Source organism: Pinus tabuliformis, chromosome 3_2 (genome assembly GCF_031772625.1).
Source record: "Pinus tabuliformis cultivar Carrire ecotype Pingquan chromosome 3_2, CPIR1, whole genome shotgun sequence".
Classification (NCBI taxonomy): Eukaryota; Viridiplantae; Streptophyta; class Pinopsida; order Pinales; family Pinaceae; genus Pinus; species Pinus tabuliformis.
Genome location: NC_142302.1, coordinates 1,042,174,700 through 1,042,194,201, shown reverse-complemented (window position 1 = coordinate 1,042,194,201; position 19,502 = coordinate 1,042,174,700). Strand labels below are relative to the sequence as shown.

At 38.8% G+C, this 19,502-nt stretch overlaps 1 protein-coding gene across 1 annotated transcript in view; it reads right to left on the bottom strand.

Annotated features, from left to right (window-relative positions):
• Positions 1–18,745, bottom strand: part of LOC149184156 (uncharacterized) — a 59,120-nt gene extending 40,375 nt beyond the window's left edge. Inside the window, exon 1 of the mRNA XM_089417408.1 lies at positions 18,245–18,745. Coding sequence (XP_089273534.1) covers positions 18,245–18,745 — 501 coding nt within the window. The remainder of the gene's footprint in view (positions 1–18,244) is intronic.
• Positions 18,746–19,502: the final 757 nt, after the last annotated feature.

Sequence of the window (19,502 nt, the reverse complement as noted above, 5' to 3'; positions counted from 1 at the left end):
AGATTGATTGTGATGTTTATTCTTGTGATTCGGATGTAGATAAGGAGCTCTTCTTATTTGACCTTCCATTAACACATGTGTGGTGATTTCCTGATTTATTTTGGGCACTAATGTATTTATATAATCTTCACTTGAAATCTCTGATGTTTGAAATGCAACTTTCTGAGTACATCTTCACTTCAATTGGTATATCCTCTTCTTGAGTTGTGATATTGACTGAATCAGTATTCGTTCCCTTATCTTTCACTTGGACTGTTATCGCTGGAGATTTCGATGCCTCTTTGTGAGTAAGTTGTTCTAACTTGTCTTTTAATGATTTCTTATCATCCTTGAATTTCTTAATTTGACTTAGTAGACTTCGATTATGGTTTCTTAGACGTAAAAATTCTTTGGTTTCTGATTCATCAACCTTATTTTCAACATTTTGACTTTTAAGCTTTTCATCTTTTAGATCTCTGATTTGTTTTAATAACCTTTGATTCAGGTCTTTTAAGCGCAAATTTTCTTCTTTCTCTGATCGAATCTCGTTGAATTTCTTCTCAACGCATTCATTTTCTTCTTCTAATTTTTTCTTTCTTTCCTTGAATTTCTTGACCTTCGCAAGTAATTTTTGGCTATAGTCCCTTAGATGCAAAATTTCCTCTTCCTTTTCTATTAATTTTTTGTTCCAGTTTGGCAAGTTTTTCCTCTCGTTCTATCATTTGCATCAGGACATCATCTTGACATTCTTCTGCATAAAATAATTTTCAACATGTTGGACAACATATTTCGCAATTTTTATGAATCCATGGATATTCAATGTATGTTATACAAAACGGACATTAAAAGTTATTTTTATGCTCTTTCTTCCCACTTATATTCCCAGCTTATATTATTCTCTCTTTATAAAGAGTTGTTATATTTGTTTCACTTTTTAATAAAAATGCTCATTTATTTTCAATTGACTTTTTATAATCCATTTATTAGCTTGTACTTTCAATAAATATAAATGGAATTAAATCTTTTCTCTTTTCAAATGGAACTTCCTTTTATTACCAAAAATTCTTAACTTTAATTAACCCCCTCTTCATAAAGTATTACCAAGCCAAGACATCTAATGTGAATGGTCAAACGTCACAACCTTTAATGAATGTCACTTTATGCCTTTAATGTATTCAGCTTATGCACTGTATGGCCCGATAATCGATTAATTGATTGTAGGGCATCTAAAAAAATGCACAGTTGACTTGTATCGTAGCTGTGATGATTTATGTCTGTACGAAACAAAATAAATAAATAAATAAACGTATGGTGTGGCTAGTGCGGATAAACAAACGTCAATACAACGGTTGTTTTGTTGTTGAAAAACGTTAGGGTGGATCTGCACGACCAGACAAGCACACTTGCAAGGTGGTGGTTGGAGCGTTTGGTGGTGGAGCAGTCAGTGATCTTCGATGGATGCACGCAGATTGCTCTGGTCGATGGCAACTACTGCAGCGGTGTTGCAGAGTGGAAGTGGCTGTGACATGGAAGAATTCGTGGAGCATGGATCTGATAGCAGTGAATAGGGTGGCAATGGCAGTGGGTCGAAGGCTACAGCGACTGTTGGCAATAATGAAATGTAGCTCGAGGGCCAAAAGGCGGCTTGAAGGGTAGCGATGTGGTGGTGTTTGGGACTACGTCGAATGGCTACAGACTTGCGAGTGGATCTACACGACCAGACAAGCACTTACAAGGTGGTGGCTGGAGCATTTGGTGGTGGAGTAGTCAGTGATCTTCGATGGATGCACGCAGATTGCTCTGGTCAATGGCAGCAACTGCAGCGGCATTGCAGAGTGAAAGTGACTGTGATATGGAAGAATTCGTGGAGCAGGGATCTGATAGCAATGAATTGGGTGGTAGGGGCAGTGGGTCGAAGGCTACAGCGACTGTTGGCGACGGTGAAATGTAGCTCGAGGGCCAAAAGGCGGCTCGAAGGGTAGCGACGTGGTGGTGTCAGGGACTACGTCGAATGGCTACAAACTTGCGACTTGGGCATCCGCAGAATGGGGAGCAAACCAGTTGTGGCAGCAGTGCTCCGGCGATTGTCCAATGTTAGGTTCGAATTCTAAGTAGCAGAGCTATGGCTCTCTGGTGACTATGGTGTGGTCAGAGCAGTGTGTCGGTGGTCGGGAGTCAACCAAGTACGATCACTTTTTTATATATTTAATTTTTCAAATAAATTTTTTTTTTTTAAGAAATGATTCTTTGATTTTTTTGATGTAATTTTTTTAGATATGATGCTTTTATTCTTTTTTTTTATGTATTTTTTTTAAATTAAATTTTACTTCCTCTTTTTTTATGAATATAAATATATATATATATATATATAATCCTTTGTTTTTCTCTTCTTTTTTAACTTTTTTTTGTTAAATGGCCAAAGCCCTAATGGAGAATCTCCAAAATTATGTAGTGAAACGCTTGACTCACGACGGAAACAAGGTTGACGATAGGTTGATAACCAAAGGCTGGATCAGACTGGCTCTGTGCAGTGGTTGAGCGGCCAGAGGGTCGCACTGCTCTAATACCAAATAGAATGAACAAAGTTTGTGCTTCAAGTTAAATACTCCAGAAGACTTGGAATATAAAGATCTCCATTGAGATACACGAATATATATTAAAAGTAAGAATAAGAATGATGTTACAAATGAGAGTGAGGGCCTACTTATATACCCTAGGCAGGTGCCTCTTCATGGAAGGTGATGTCCCATTTAGACATACCTCTTCAGTACTAATTTATTAATCATTATTACAATTATCACCATTATTTATATTTATATTATCTATATATATTTTATTCATAACAAAATCAGATACAACTGATCACCACTTGACTAACTTGTTCATATGTAAACTTAGAACTATCATAAACTGTTTATTTGTCTGTCCATCCACAGTGCCAATAGCATCTAGTTTATATATTTAACTAAATTTTAGATTGCAGTTTCTGATTTAGCAAAAATTTAACTTTGACTTTAGCTAAAATTTAATTTGTGCATGTCTTTTGGGCATTTCAACTTTAAATTTTAGCTCCCTAATAAGATCTCAGTCTCTGATTTAGCAAAAATTTTAGCTTGCATACCATAATAACATCTTATTTTAAACCTTAAAGATTGAGCTAAAATTTTAGCTTGCACATCCTGATAACATCTTATTTCAGAGAAATCAATATGTTGATGTACTTCAACTTGGATATCTTCTGAGCTTACTACTAATTTAATCTCCATTCATGGTTTCCCCGGGATGTGGGGTGGTTCACTGTCCCAATCCACTCCTTCCTTTGTAAAAACTTGCTACAGCCTCAGCAAAGAGGGCCCAGGCTTCGCATCCAACCTAGTCAAGGTTTATATAAATATTGAAGAAATGCCAAAACTCAAGGTTTCTCCAGATGCTCTAAAGAAGAAAGTTTTACTCTAGGCTAGTGGAAAATTTAAGATTTACAGGGGCCCAACCCAACACCGAAACCATGGAGGTGTAGGGTTCAGAAGCATTGAACTCCCCAGCTAAAAACTGAAGTCTGCTTCTATTTTTGTGGAAGAGGTTGTTTCTGCCTCTCATTTTCAGCTAAAGAGCAACTAGGGCTGTGTATTTTGCATTAGACCATGGTTTATGAGCCCCTGTGGTCTTTATCTCAATAGGTAATCTCTGTATTTTGACCCAAATGAGTAAGTCCCAACAACAATCCCCGTTTGGGCAGCACCTCCATCATCTGGGAATCTGAAACCTTAGAGGCAACTGCAAACTCTATAGGGAAATACTTGGACAAACCTAGCCTATTGCCAGTACATATGCTTGTGCTTGTATTTTTTATCAATGTGAACTATAGAGCAAGGGCTTCCAGAAGTGATAGAACTACACATAGATAAGAGGACCCATCTTCAGAAGTTAGATTATGAGAAAATTCTATTTAAATGTAAAGACTGCCACGAATATGGGCTTTTTGCAAAAGAATGCCCACTAAAATTAGGGCAGGCTACTCAAGGATAAAAACAATAAGGAAACCCTAAAACTTCACTCAATTCTCAACCGAGAGGAATGCAATGCAGAATCAAGGACAACCACAACAAAGTAAACTACTCTGCACCCAACGTCACGTCAAAATAAACTTAATATTATGGACTCCACGCCCACTAATACAGAGCCCAACTCTAAAGGAACCCCACTTCCAAACGCGGTCAAAAAGTAGGGAAAAATTCCCGCTCACAGAAATTTGGATGCCCCTCCATCATCATTAATCTATGTTCCACCAAGTTTCCAGGACAAAGGAAGCCTGGGTGCAAAAAGAGGAACAAGGGGGACATGTGGGAGCAACACCAATTTTAGGAAAATTCAGGGGGGATAAGGGGACATCGAGGTCCATAGCATAGGGGTGCCAGTCTCTATAATTATAAAATAATAATAATAATAATAATAAAATCCCAACAATAACAATTCATCCCATTCCCCACGTGGGGTGATCACCACAACCAACTCAGATGCTTAAAGGCCATATGCCCTGTCTTCCCTCCAACTGTCGTCAAACATTCATTATGCGGACAAAGGTAAGTACTCCTAAGTTAATTCATCGCAGAAATGGCCATCACCCGATCCAACAACATCACCTCATCATGAACGCACCTGCTATAGTCACTCATTACACTTCAATTATGGGCTTTCCGGTGGCTATCCTGCTCAGGCAATTTAGTCATTGGTTCATGTACACTGCCATGGAGTCTTTATATCTACCTTCACTGTGACATCTCCCTCCCCTTGTGAGTTTTATAATGTTTCTTTGTCTCATTTGAGTTTCATTGTTGCGGTTTCCATTTCCCCATCCCAGGTTTTCCATTCTATCCAGCAGAGTTGAGAACAATTCTGTTGCAACTCTGTGTTGGTCTTTCTCAGCACCTCAATAATTCTTATACTCCCTTGCCGATTTTCTTCCTCCCCTTTCCAGCTTTGGTGTCCTTCTGGTCTGTCTATCTCTCGACTCTGTATCCTGCGTCAAATTTCAATAACACCCTCCTAGCTCCTTTCTTATCATCAACCTTCCTCAGCTCTCTCTACTCTCCCTCTCTGCTCTGCAATGTTGCAAATCGCACTCCCTCTTGTGGCCCCTACAGCTACCGAGTATCTATCACTGCTACCAACATGTCTCGCAGGGTTGCCACTCATTATCAAAGCTTTGGAAGCAGAGCTCCTCACCCTCGAAAGCATGCTCAGGCGAGCATGGAAGCAATTGCACCGAGATATAGTTTCCTCATTCCCCTTTCAGTCCAGGAAGAGATAAAGAATGCTGAGCAAAAAGCTCAAATTAGCAAGATGATTTCTTTCGACCATTCAGGTGGAGGAAGATGTTGGCCAGTGGGTTCCTGACACTGGCAACTCTTGCACCAGGCACACTTAATATATGTAAACCGTGGACTTATATTGGCAGCTAAAGACCATTACGCGCAAGGTTCTTGTCGAGAGAAATGAGGCTAAAGAAGAAATCCTCTTCTGTGTTGAGTCTTGACAGTGGACACACTACAACAACAGGTCAACAAGATGGACCACAAGCTCAACAAGTTTGCCAAAATATTGGCCAACTTCGACCTTCACAGTAGAGAGGAGGAGGACCTGGCCCCAGATCCTATCCAAGTGGAGTCTCCCAACAGTCAAAAATGAAGTCAATCTTCAATTTTTTGTTCTTAGGCACTCAGCACAGCTTTCCTAGCTCTGCACATAGTATTTATAGTTTTCCTGTGATTATAGTTACTCTCACTTATGGGCTTAGCTATCTAGTTATGCTTTATTTTGTTTTAGGAGCTCCACTTTTAAAACATCTGATATGCTTTTATATTTCTGGTACAGTTTCCCTAGTGGCAAACCAAAAATATAATTTTTTGTATATAATTTTGCTCAATAAGATATTAAGGCCTAATTTACAAAAAGAAAAAACAAAACAATTCATCATTGTGCAATCCAGTGGAAATGCTATAATCTTGCCAATCCTCAAATCCTTGTAATTGTTAAGCTTGTGAATACTAAATGGGATGTGAAGTTCTTCTTTCTCCATATGAACTTTAATGAGGTTAGAACCAACTCTCAAACATCCTAAAAGAATTAAAGGTAATGTTAAAATTTAATTAAAAGGATACAAAAGGTAAGTTAGAGAAGACATTCTATCTTCATGGGTTGACAGACAAAAAATTTTGAGGTGAGGCCCAAGCATCCCCCCCTTGGGGGAAGGGGGCACTCAAAGGTCCCCCCCTTTTGCAGAAATGCATCCTCCCACACTGGGGAAACGATTACCCATGCATTTCCCCAAGTTTCCCCCAAAGGGGTTGTTGGGAAACATTTCTCCAACTGTCCCCCCACCCCTAGAGTGTGGGAAACATGTGGGCTGCACACCCCACCCAAAGGGACGTGTTATTACCGAACATTGTGTTAATCAACCAGAACCTAGAGAATCCAAAAAATGAGATTAAGCATCCATTGTACTTCTAAAAAGAACAAAAATCAGATCCTTCCAATCAGGAAAATCTTCACGATGATATTGCAACAATGGCTTTGTGAGATTCCCCACATAAGAAACAGTCGTCTCCCACTTGGGTCTTGATCCTCAAGCCCCCTTGATGAATAAAAGCAGCAACCCAAAATACACTTCATGCCAACTTTCAAACCAAAAAGCAAAAGAACCCAGCTCAACTTGTGATCGAAAATCCAAAAAGGAAGCAAGACATCACAACACAACAGAAATAAGGCAATGGGGAAACAATCCCCCTGAGCCTCAATCTTGGAAGAAGCCACCAAAAACAAACCCAAGTATGAAGGCCCTATCATGGAACTGTAGAAAGTTAGGCTCTAAGGAAAAGAAAAGAAATTTAAGTACATTAATTAAACAATAAAACAAGCAATAGCTATTTCGCAACAAACAAGACGTGAAGAAGAAAACCCCAAGAGCTTCTTAGATGGCCACGCAACATGGTGTGACCTGAATTCCCTAGAAAAATAGCAATTATGGAAGGTTGATCATCAAGTACCCTTAGCCTTTCTAGTTCGAGACAAGGGGATCTGATTTCAAATTACTAATGTTTATGCCACAAACAACTAGGGAGGACACAAAAGACACCAGCTGAAAAGAATGTGAGGTTGGCCGACCCTTCTAGACCTCACATTGCTTTGGAGAGGAAGCCAATGATTCAATGGGTTTTTGGACCATCTCAACAAGGTGATGGAAATTGTGGAGCGTGCTATCCATAGTTGTTGCTTGACCACAACCAATCAATTCAGATGCACGGTTTCTATTATACAAACCTATTGTAAGTTGGAACTCCCTTGATGCTCTAGATGGCCTCAATTATAATGAAGAAGAGATGCAAGTCATTTGACTCCCAAAGAAAGTTGACGCATTGAACATTTGGAGTTTAAGTGAACCTAGCAGAGAACATATCATCAATAAGAAAAGATAAGATAATTGTATTAATGTCCAACAAATGACCACAAAAGTAGATCAACGGGGCTGAAGAGTACAACTAGTATGAAAACAATGTAGGAGTGCCATGGAAACTCCTACAAATTGCCAAAATAATACAAGGAAAGAAACCCATATATATGTATAAAACTATGACGAAGGTACAAAGATATAAAACACTAAGCTTGTCCAAGACTAGAAAGGAGGAAAACCCAACATAAGAACCCGTCAAGAGAGAGATAGAGGGAGATCGAACAATGGGGGTCATGATGTCAAGGTCTCTTGAGCATGAAGGTTGAGCGCAAGGGGGGAGAACTAGGCACTAGCTCACTGTTCGAGCCTTCTGGAACCATCAAGGAGCACGGTTGCCTACTCCTAACAACCGAGGTTGAAAGAAGGAAATTCTAAATAGATCTTTAGTTGCTCCTTTGGAACTAGGAGGTAGTCTGAAGAGCAAGTTGTGCTCTACTCTAAATCCATCTAGAGTTAATATCTCCAATGCTCCAACATTTGGCTTAATGTATGTTCTGACATCTCAGAACTGATCTCAAAAATATTGAGTGGTCTCCTAAAGAGGGAGACTAAGGAGAAACCCTAGGTCTCACCATCCTACTATCAAGTGCACCCTAGAACTTTGCCTATCATTTGTTGCTTTGATCTAATGGATCAACAAGGAAGTATGAAGTAATCAGTCTGGTCTTCAGGGCACGCCATTGCATGCAGGAGTTGAGATTTGTGGCTCAAAATAAAAATGTCCCTAATGAAGAGGTCTAAGCAAATCTAACCGTGGTACCAAAAGAAAGTGGAGAGGGAGCCTCCTGAGTCCCTATAGAGGTAGTTATAGCGTCCTCTAATATCCTAGCATAGGGGACATCAAAAAATGAGGTGCATCTCTGTCTCCAACTCTCGAAAGTGGCACACCTAGCAAATCCTACCAAATCATGCGTTAAAGTTTATGGTGCTCTATCTCTATCTGAAGTCAATGGGAGCTAACCCAAAGTTGTCTGAAAGGGATCCTAAGCAAGTGCAACCAATGTCTACCTTTGTCATTCTTATGTGCCCAAAAATTGCACGTGCACAAAATGCATTTTGCCATGAATGCTTCTCATCTTCAAAGCAATCCTTGTGTGACATGTATCAGAGAAGTCTAAAAGCCTCTACCTAAACCCCATAAGGATTATGAGTAGGTTACCTAGAGGGAAGAGATGTTATGGCACATATTGTTGCTTTCTCGCAAGGATATGGGTCATAGATTGCAACCATTCTGCGTATGTAATGCCCCATCTTAGATTATGGATAGAATATGACTATTAGCATGCATATGATAGCTACATATGCATGCATCGCATGCACTGCGCTAGTATATATACTAACTTATTATGAAAATTTCCATGTAAAGGATAAACGAATTAATTATTGAAAGTTCTAAGTGGATACCTAACTCTCAAAAATATATATATATATATTGTGGGAAACTTAAAATATGTACTACCATCGTAATATATATAACTATACAAAATAAAAGGGTAAAGACAATGTATCATACAAAATAGCAAGGGAAGTACAATATATAATATACAAAAGGATTATAATATATTAATTGTTATACAAACCAAAAGTAAGAAATTATAATATCTATATTAACCATAACATATATATATTAAACAATCAAAGGTGAGCATGATGTAAAAGCTCAAAGAACCTTAACAAAGGGTGAGTACTCTATTACAAATTATAGCAAGGGCGGCGACCGCTTGAAAATTTTGATAATATTTTCTGGAAGGGCGGTGAGATTTTGGGAAAATAAGGAGGGCGTATGGGCATTCAAAGGGTGGGGGGGGGGGAGGGAATTCGAAGCCAGGGAAGCGAAGACAAAGGAGGTTATAGAGGGGAGCAATAAATAAGAGGGGAGAGCGAATCTGTGCAAAGAAATTTGATACTTAAGTAATTGTTCTTGGGGTTTTGGGGACGGGGGCCAAAAGACCTCAAATATGAAGTCTTCTAGATCTAGGAACCACATAGGTTGATCCTAGATAGGCTGGGAGGAAAAAAAGTCGATTTGGTAGCAAAAGCGAGAGCTACAGTAACAAGAAACATCTCCAAACAGATTTCCAAGTATTCTTCTACATTTAAATTTTTAAATTCCAGTTCGAGTTCTTCTGTCTGGTTAATTGTCAAAATTATACTCATTAAACTCTGCCATCTAATCAATTGATAAATTTAGGGATTTAGACCCAATCTGGAATTAAATGGTAAAAGGAAGGGAGTTCTCTGGGTAAAATGCTCAATTAGGGTTCTACAACATGCTTGAAACAAACCCACATGAGAAGATTTTAAGTATTGATAGTTTTCAAAGTAGCCCTTTTGATGAACAAAAGCAACCACTAGAATCCAAGCTGCATCTTAAGTCATTAAGTTCAGTTACTTTGCATGATGAAGTTCAAAATTGGGCAAATTTGATTTATAGGTGAACAAATTCATCCACCAAATTCTATTGAATAGTGAACATCTCATTTCCACATAATATCACAACCAAATTTACATGTAAATTCATTTTTTTTAAAGGGAGTTTGTTGAAAAACTATTTATTTTTTATGGTTTACCTTGCACTCTCGAAAATTTTGTGCATCTCTAAGGTCCACTCCCACAACTACATTCATTCAAATTTGTTGAAACACATTGTTTGAAGAGTTATGAAAATGGTCACAAGGTACATGGTACATTGTGCCCAACTCACCAAAACAATAATCATAATGCGAATGCACAATGAAATCAGATAATTGACAAAATCCCTTCTATAAGTTGCCCAAAGCACCACCATGAATGGAGGAATCGCATGCCCACACCTCAATTTTACTATACATAATAAGATATCTCAAATATATGATAATAGCTCTAGAACAAAATCCATTGAGTCCCAATATCGATATGGTCATGGTTATGGAACTAGATACGTTACTCGATTCACTTCCTATTGATGGTGATGGAACCAAATCAACTTAATTGGGAAATGGATCTACCTTTACCTTAGCCACGAATATTTATGTAAACAAAATAAATTGGTTCAAATGCAACTAAATCTACAGTAGCTTTTTCCCCATATACGAGATATTTTCACAGACACATAAATGCTTGACAATTACTCTTATGTGCTATTATTGTTAAAAACAAAAGGAACCAACATTGGAAACATACTGTCGACGACGAGTGTTTTGCTAGGATTTGGTTAAGGGCATAAGCATGGAACAAGATTTGTAACTTGTGGACTATGATGATTCCTCGTTTGTCGCTGACATATTTGGTTCTCGTTCATTTTGTATGTCCCTAAGATAACCACACTCGAGGTCCATCGGGCCATGATCCCTAAGGTTTTAACTTATCAAAAAACCTTGGATAAAGTGGGCACAGTGCATGCTGATATCAAATTTGAGGCCCTTTCAAGCAAGGTACATTCGTATGCAGCAATTTCTCAAGCAAGAGCTCTTGTTGATGTTTATGTGGACAATTTGTACTCTAGAGAATTAATGAGCGTTCAAGCAACACCTTTACTAATTGTGGAACAAAGTATTGTATATGTTAAACTCCATGGGGTTCATTTTCTATATTCTATAATTCAGATTCTAGCACCTTCTACCATGATTTGGAGCTGAGAGATGGTGAAGGTGGGGTCAATCTTGTTGGGTCAAGACTGTTAGAGGACGACTTTAGCAAAGATGAGAGTCTTCAATTTGGCAAGGGTTGGAGGAAATGCAAGAGGAAGGTGATTAAGTCTCGAGGTGGATGTTTGAAGATGTAGTGTGAGAAGATGTTAAGGTGCAACAGATAGGGTTTCTCTAATGGAAAGCTTTCTCTACCATAGGGTTGCCATGGGTTGACTTAATGACTAGCTTCAAGTGGAGTGTGTGTCGTTGTTGGGTTAAGGGCCAATTTTTACATGTTTGCTAAACATTGGAAAGGGTTTATATTTTGGTCAAATGATGACACACTTGAGGTGAAGAAAAATTATCTATTATATCAAAACTACCTATCACTCAAGATACCCTTGTTTAAATGATATGGAAGAATTTATGTCTACCTCTTTGTTGCAGGATAAACTGCCTACTTTGCCAACAAAATATTGGTCGGACAACTTAGTTAAGGAGATCAAGGATAATCTAGGTAAATTCATCCTCGCAAAGAGGTCATAATGACCACTTGAACTCTATCTTCCTTGTTGAAATCGACATTAGTCTAGGTTTTTTAGTATATGGAACTTGTAATGGGAAACTCGAGTCATTCCCAAATTCTGGAATACATAAATTTCCTCCTTCATTGTGCTTCATGCCACCATTATGGACACGTTCTCAGAGAATGTGAAAAATCATACCAAAATAGAGTTTGGCAGAAAATTGGAGAGCATCTATTGGGTCGAGGTGCTTTGATGGTACATCCTAAAACTATTTCTCCTCCTAGAGAAGTGAAGGGTGGTGATCTTAGGGAGCTTGTTGAACACTTGAGGATTTCGGATAAGGTCATTAGGTCTTGTTGTGAGAACAATGATATGTTGCTTGGGCATATCTCTATTCCACCTATGCTCGAGTCTCCATCTATGGATACAAATTTAGCAAGATGTTATCACAACACCTGCGTTTTTCAACTTTTGTGATCGCTACTACAGAGAATTTATCTCCTATGGAGAAAGAGCACGTCTACTCCAAGTCATCTATGAATTCTCCTCCTCTTTTGAATAAAGGATCATAGGATGAGTTACGAGAACGAGAAGATTCCATATCCTTTGGCTATGTTCAATTGGGACCCATAAATGATATTCCTACTATTTGATCTTGGGTTTGGGAGTTGGGAAGGAAGATGATTATGTGTTACCTCTCTTTGTGGATATGGACTTCTTCATTACAGGGTGGGGGAAACTATTGCTTCATTGGTCGAGTCTGACAATAGGGTTTCTTCTCCTAGGAATCAGGGGGAATGTCACCAATTCAATGTATATGATGAGGCTCAACCATATATTGGCTCAATGTACTGCAAAACATATGTCCAGACAGGAGTTCACCAAGAACATTAGTGCTCCTATGAGTTGACGATACTCAAAAGCATTTCCCAATTCAGGTCCAACAGCAATACCACATAACTTCTTAAAGTTAAGTTCCGTCGGAGTAGTCACAGGTTTGCAGTCCACCATCCCAAATCTTTCCAATATCTTCACAACATATTTTCCTTGAGAGAAGAAAATTTCACCTGGCTTTGGCCAGACCTCCAACCCTAGGAAATAGTGCATCGGTCCTAGGTCCATCTCAAATTCAGAAGCCAACTCCCTCTTACATTTGTGAATGAGAGGGTTTGCACTCCCATCAACTCCATGTTTGATTTTGTAGAGCCACTTAGAGGTGACAACCGATTTGTCCCGAGGTCTAAGAACCACATCCCAGACATCATTCTTCATAATTGACTCGTATTCTTCATTCATAGCATCCTTCCATACTTGATGTTTCATGGCTTCTTCGAATGATGAAGGCTTGTTTTGAATGATAGTGCTCATGGCGGTCAAATATCCTTGATACATGTTTGGCTTCTTGCTTTCACAGAAAGTCCCCCTTGGTGCAATGTGTCTCTCGGCATCTTCAAGAGTCTCCCTAGGCCGTGAGGGTCTCCTTTTGGTGGAGGGCTCATGAGGAGTAGGATCAATAGGATCCATAGATTCATCAACATCAGGCATCGTTTCGTCTTCTTTTGCACCCTGATTTCCGGTGTCAACTTCTTTGTCCTTCCTTAGAATAGGAAGGTTGTCGATCTTCCTGAGGGTCATATTACTAATTTATGGTATGTTCTATGCTTAGAGCAGTTTACTTCTTTTCTTCTTATTAGCCACAGATTAGCAATCACATATACATTAAGTAAAGTGCGGATAGAACATTAAACGATCAACAGAAAACAAACCAAGACAAGAGACACAGGATATGGCGGCTAGCCAGGGACAAACCCCAATGCGAGGAAACCCTTTGATCAAATCTTTTTTTATCTTCAATAGTTCAGAAGAGAGAAATAGCACATAATCATAATTCTGTAATTTTATATCAGCGACAGCAAACCCTAGATCAGCAAAGTCAAACTTGGTCAAACGAGTTGAAATTGACCTCCAATATGCTTGGTCAATTTCCGGTCAATTAGCCCTCAAACAGCCTAAATAAACAGCGCTTGAACAGCCACAAAAACACAGTCAAACTGTTGTTGACTGAAGTCAACCCGTTGACCAAAAGTAGGGCAGTCAACGTTGGTCAAACCTGTGGGCAGATTGCCTCGATTTTTGTGCCAAAATCTGTGGCCTGTCTAGGAGAGGCAACCACACCAAAACCGCACCCTTGATGAGTCAACGCCTGGTCAACGCAAGTCAAAGAGACCTTTAGTAGCTTCTGCATCCTCCTTTCAGCGTCCTCCTTGCCCTAATACATCCTCCTTCTTCCCACGTGAGTTGCTCCTTGTATAACCCAAAGCTAAGGAGAGAGAGAGAGAAGAATGAGTGAGATGAGATGATGAGAAAATGAATCAACCTCTCTTGCATTTATATGATTCATTGGGCATGTGTGCCACACATTTAACTGTTGGCCAGCCTTGACAATTTGTCAAGTAAACACAAATAAATTCATATCTCCATAAATACTTGTCGGAATCAGATGATCTTTAGATCAATCCTACACCTCACGACATGAGGAATCTTGGAAAAATATCAACTGTCATAAATGAGGTGACCCGCATGGAGTTTTTCCCTAGTTGCCAATTTTAACACGTATCTTTGTTGAAGGTGACATCATGACTTATCTCAACTTCCTTTTGACCAACCACATAAATTCTATATTCCTTAGAATTTTCACTATAGCCCGCAAAGATTCCTTTATTTCCAGATGCACCCAATTTGCTTCTTTTCTCTTTCAGCACATGAAAATATACGGGACTTGCAAAAATTCTAAAATGAGAGACATCGGGTTTCTTACCAGTGAACATTTCTTCAGGAGTCTTGGAGTCCAATGCTTGATGAGGGCATTACTTTTGAACATACACGGCAGTATTTGCAGCGTCAGCCCATAGGAACTTCGGAAGACCTTGATCATGAAGCATGGCACGAACTGCTTCTACAATAGAGCGATTCTTCCTTTCAGCCACACCATTATGCTCAGGAGTGTGTGGCGTTGTAGAAATGTGTAAGTGAATGATATCCAAATGAGGTGTGAGGTCTTTTCTATTTATACACTTCGTTGTGGGTGAAGAGACACATCCATTGGGCTTCTTGAGCCTACATTTAGCTTAGGTCGACCTGAACAATTTGCACATGTGAGGTCATAAATTCAAAATCACACTTTTGCTTATCTGAATGAAATGATCTTTATATCAATCTTGGACCTCTCGAAAAGAAGAATCCAATGCAATGATAATCTCCATCAAATGAGTTGTCCCAAGGTGGAATTTATCCCTAGTTGCCAATTTTAACACTCCCTCTCAACTAGGGAGAATTCCACCTGCCAATCCATCTGTCATCATCATGCCATCCAAGTTTGAGAGGGCCTTGAGGCAGCACTATAAATGAACCAATGATCCAATTTATATGGAGGAGAGGCAGTTGTGAGGGCAGAAATAAGATAAATTTCTTTTTGCTTCTCTACAACATTAGTTTCCTCATGCCTGGAGTTTCTTGATCTTTTGGGAAGACGACCATTTCCATATCGAGCAACAGGAGCATTCCTCTTTCCTTTGTTGTTGAAATTGTTGTTCCTTTGATTGCCATTGCCTTTGTAGTTGTTGTGGTTGTTGTTGTCATCATCCATTGGAGTATCCTTCTTGTGAGGACACTCTTTAGCATAGTGGTCCAACCTGTTGCAATCGAAGCATCTTCCTTTTCTTCCTTCTTTGAATCCCGGCTTAAACCCTTGACCTTGTCTTTTTGGACATCTTCCTTTTAGCATGGGCAGAGAAAATAGTAGGATTATTTCCATTTTAGGGCTTATCTCTTTCCATCATCCTTATTTCTTGAGTGCATCTAGCCAATAATTCATCAAAGCCCAGAATCCTGTCATTGTCCAGGATGGTGGTGTTAAACACATCCCATTCTCTTGTAAGACCTCCAAGTGCAATAAGAGTGAGCTGCCTATCGCCAACAACTTCTCCAATAGATAGGAGATTATTCTTGATTTCGGTAATCCTCATGAAGTAGGATTGAATGGACTCTCCCATGCATCTTGATGTATTTCAACTTGTACTTGAGAAAGAGGACTTGATTTGCATTGTTTACTTTGAACATCTCAACCAGCTTGTCATACATCTTCTTGGATGTTTCCCAATCAAAATTATAGGCGATCAAAGGCTTGTGAATATAATCAACAATAATTTTCGTTTCTTTGACCTCACCTTTCTTATACTTTGTTTTTGCAGCAGCGGGTGCATTTGAAAGAGGCACCACTTTTCCTTTGACATAGTCCATAGCATCATTCTCTTCCAAAGTCAAATCCAGAGACATCTTCCATGCATCATAGTCGAATTTGTTCTTAAGCTTGTCCTCGGATTTGAAGTATGATGTAGCAGTCACTGAGGCTAGCTCCAAATTCTTGTCCAACAGTTTTCCCTTAGTGATTTTTTTTCTTACTCTTGCTTGGCCTTTGTCTTCACCTGAGCTCTGAACCATCTTATTTTTAGATAACAATGGTATGTTCTATGCTTCGCACAATATACTTCAATGTTCTTTAGCAACCCAATAACAATATCTAATTATTTCCAGTAGCAATCACATCAACCATTAATCACATTGACAATAAATGTAGATAGAACATAAAAACAAATGTAGAAGACAAGCCAAGACAGGAGAACACTAAATTTGGTGGATGTCAAGGAAAACCCAAATGTAGGGCAAACCCTATGATCAAATCTTCTTATTATTATTCAATATTCAGTAGAGAGAGAGTACAAAAGTCGACTAGACTAGCCCGATACAAAGTCAAATCAGCCCTGTCAAATTCTACAGTCAACTGCAGTCAAACTTCAACCCTAACAAGAAAGTCAACGCTAGTCAAAATAGCAACAATCCTTCCTTGAAGCAGCTCGATCTTCCTTGGTCAACATCAGCATGATCAGGAGTATAAATTCAACCCAAAACAACTCGATCAAACTCAATCAAAGGAGAGAAGACTTTTGTAATTTTATGTGGTCAAACAGCAGTTAACACAAGTCAACCAACCCAAAATTCCTCAATTTTTGTGCCCAACAATGCGGCTTGAGAAAATCGAACCTTCGACCCAAAAAAACCGAAGTCAAATTCAATGAAATGCCCCTTGATCAACGCTGGTCAAATCTGCACCTGAATTCTGAAATTCGGCCTGTAATTTTTTGCCCATAAAATCGTCCTCCTTACCACATGTGTGAGAGAGAGGGGTGATGTATGAACCAATCTAATGAAGAGAGAAGAAATGTGTGAGTGAATGATGTCTAAATGAGGTGCGAGGTCTCTTCTATTTATACACTTCATTGTGGGTGAAGAGACACATCCATTGGGCTTCTTGAGCCTACATTTAGCTGAGGCCGACCTAAACAATTTGCACGTGTGGTCATAAATTCAAAATCACACTGTTGCTTATTTGAATGAGATGATCTTTATATCAATCTTGGAACTCCAATGCAATCATCATCTCCATCAAATGAGTTGTCCCACGGTGAAATTTGGCCCTAGTTGCCAATTTTAACAACTATGCCTTCAACTAGATTATGTAGTTAATCTCCAACTAAATGAAAACAGGGAGGAAGTTTGAGCTCTCAATGCCAAGACTACATGTAGGTTAAGGCTCGGCTCACTTGATAGGGAGAAAATAAAAATACACCAGTCATCTCGAATACATTATTGGCAAAATTCATGCTCCTCCTATACAAACAGCTCCAATGACTAAAAAATCTCCCCACACCTAATGATGAACCAAAGTGTAGTTTGTAATGTCAACACGGTTAACCTACGAGCAGCTAACCCCGAAGTTTTATTTTCGAAGAATCTCCCCATTAAGAACAAAAAAAGTCAAGAGGATCATTTGTAAGACAGCCAGAACACCACCGTTGACCTCCAACGAGATGATAATCTGCCATCATGAACATATGTAAACTTGTTGTATTGTTTTGTTTGGGTTTTAATGGATTGTAAGGAAACTGTTCTATTTTTTAAAGCTTGAAGGTGATTGCAGTACCTGGGAGCATGCTACGTATGTTTCCCTAATTTTATACTGTATCCCTAGAAACTGATGAATGGAAGAAATCTCTCACCATCCATGTTTACTGCTGTATCTATAAAGAAAAAGAAGTTAATATAATAAGTTTTTGCTTAAAAGACCTTTCCAGTGTATTGAAAAAAAATTGTCGTTTTACTTTGAAAGTTTAGCTAAAATTTATCTTGCATACTCGTGTAATATCTTATTTTGAAGATGCTAAAATGTCGGGTTGCATACCCCTATAGCCTTTTATTTTACACATATATAGAAAAATTTGCCCTAATAAGCATCTTATTCTATATATTTAACTGAAAATTTAGCATCCGTGTGCTAACAATATCTTCTTATGAAGATTACACTAAAATTTTAGCTCGCGTGCCCTAATATATATCTTATTTCACACAGTTAGCTAAAATTTAGATTGTATGCCGTGTCATGGAAAATATCAAAGCTAAGCACGAATCCTCTGATTTAGTTCCAGCAGCCAGCCACCAGAACCCTAGCTAATCAAATTATTAACAGATTCCATAAATCCATACAAGAAATATTAAAGGAAGCAAACCTTTCTTGGAGTCTCATTCTTGCGAGCTTTGAGCGCGGCAGCGAGGAGCCTGGGCAAGCGATCAAACTCAGCGGCCTCCACCTGAGGCGGCCAGCTCTCGGGATTCTTGTAGCAAAGAAAGACGTGCCTCGCGTAGAACTGGACGGTTCCCACAAGCGACTTCGAGTACATCTCTGGCCGAGCGAAGCCGTGCTCGGCATCGCTGTTGTGGCCACTCGTGTCACCGAGCAACAGAGCATCGTTCTGCAAGCTGCCCGAGGCGCTCCCGATCTGCTGCGCGGTTTCCAATAATGCTCCGTCCGGTTCGACCCCCACGGGACTCGAAACGTTGTTGCTGTTGATGAAAGCACCCGAATCGTCCCACCCGCTCGCCATGATCGTTGAAAATACAAAAGCTTGGATGCGAATCTGAGGTTTGAATTGAATCGGAATACAAGCTATAAAAACCCTGCCGTCCAAGCCTTTGTTAGAGAAATATGCCGCAACTTTGCCGCAAATCATTTTCTTCGACGACGACCCTTTTAAATAGGCTTTCCACACATTAAAAGGTCTCCCTTTCCCATTGTGCATCTTGCCATGTGACCGCTGTTTAAAAGTTGATGTTAACATCAAATGTTTGTGGTGGTAGAGGTACTCACTCAAATTCCTCGTGCCAACGTTCTTCTTTCTGTTGGTTGTAAATGAGTTTGAATTGCCGATGGGGCAGCCTCTCTTGATTGATTGGTGGATGACTTATTGACTAAGGGTTTGAGGGATTGCCTTCTTCTTATGGGGAAGGGTGAGAGTAAGGTGAGTAAGTTAATGTTGTAGCAATAGGAGTTGTCTTGTTATAAATTTGGTGGGTATAAATATTAACTATAATGAAAGTTTAATTAATGATTTAATTTTTTTTATAAACGATGGAATAAGGGTGTTATTAAATTTTGAATTAATTTAAATTATTAATATTTAAAATTTTGAATTAATTTAAATTATTAATATTTAAAATTTTGATTATATTTATGGATGGATGGAATTTTAATTCTATAGTTATTATTAATGGAACTTTAACTTTGTGTTATTAAATTGATAATTAAAGGAAAATTTGTTATAATATTAGATGGCTCAATATAATAATGGGTATATGATATGTAGTTTTTTAATTTTCGAAAAGTAATAATTTTCATATCAATTTCAATATAATAATGGATATATAATATGTAGTTTTTTAATTTTCAAAAAACAATAATTTTCATGTCAATTTTCTCGAAACAAGGCA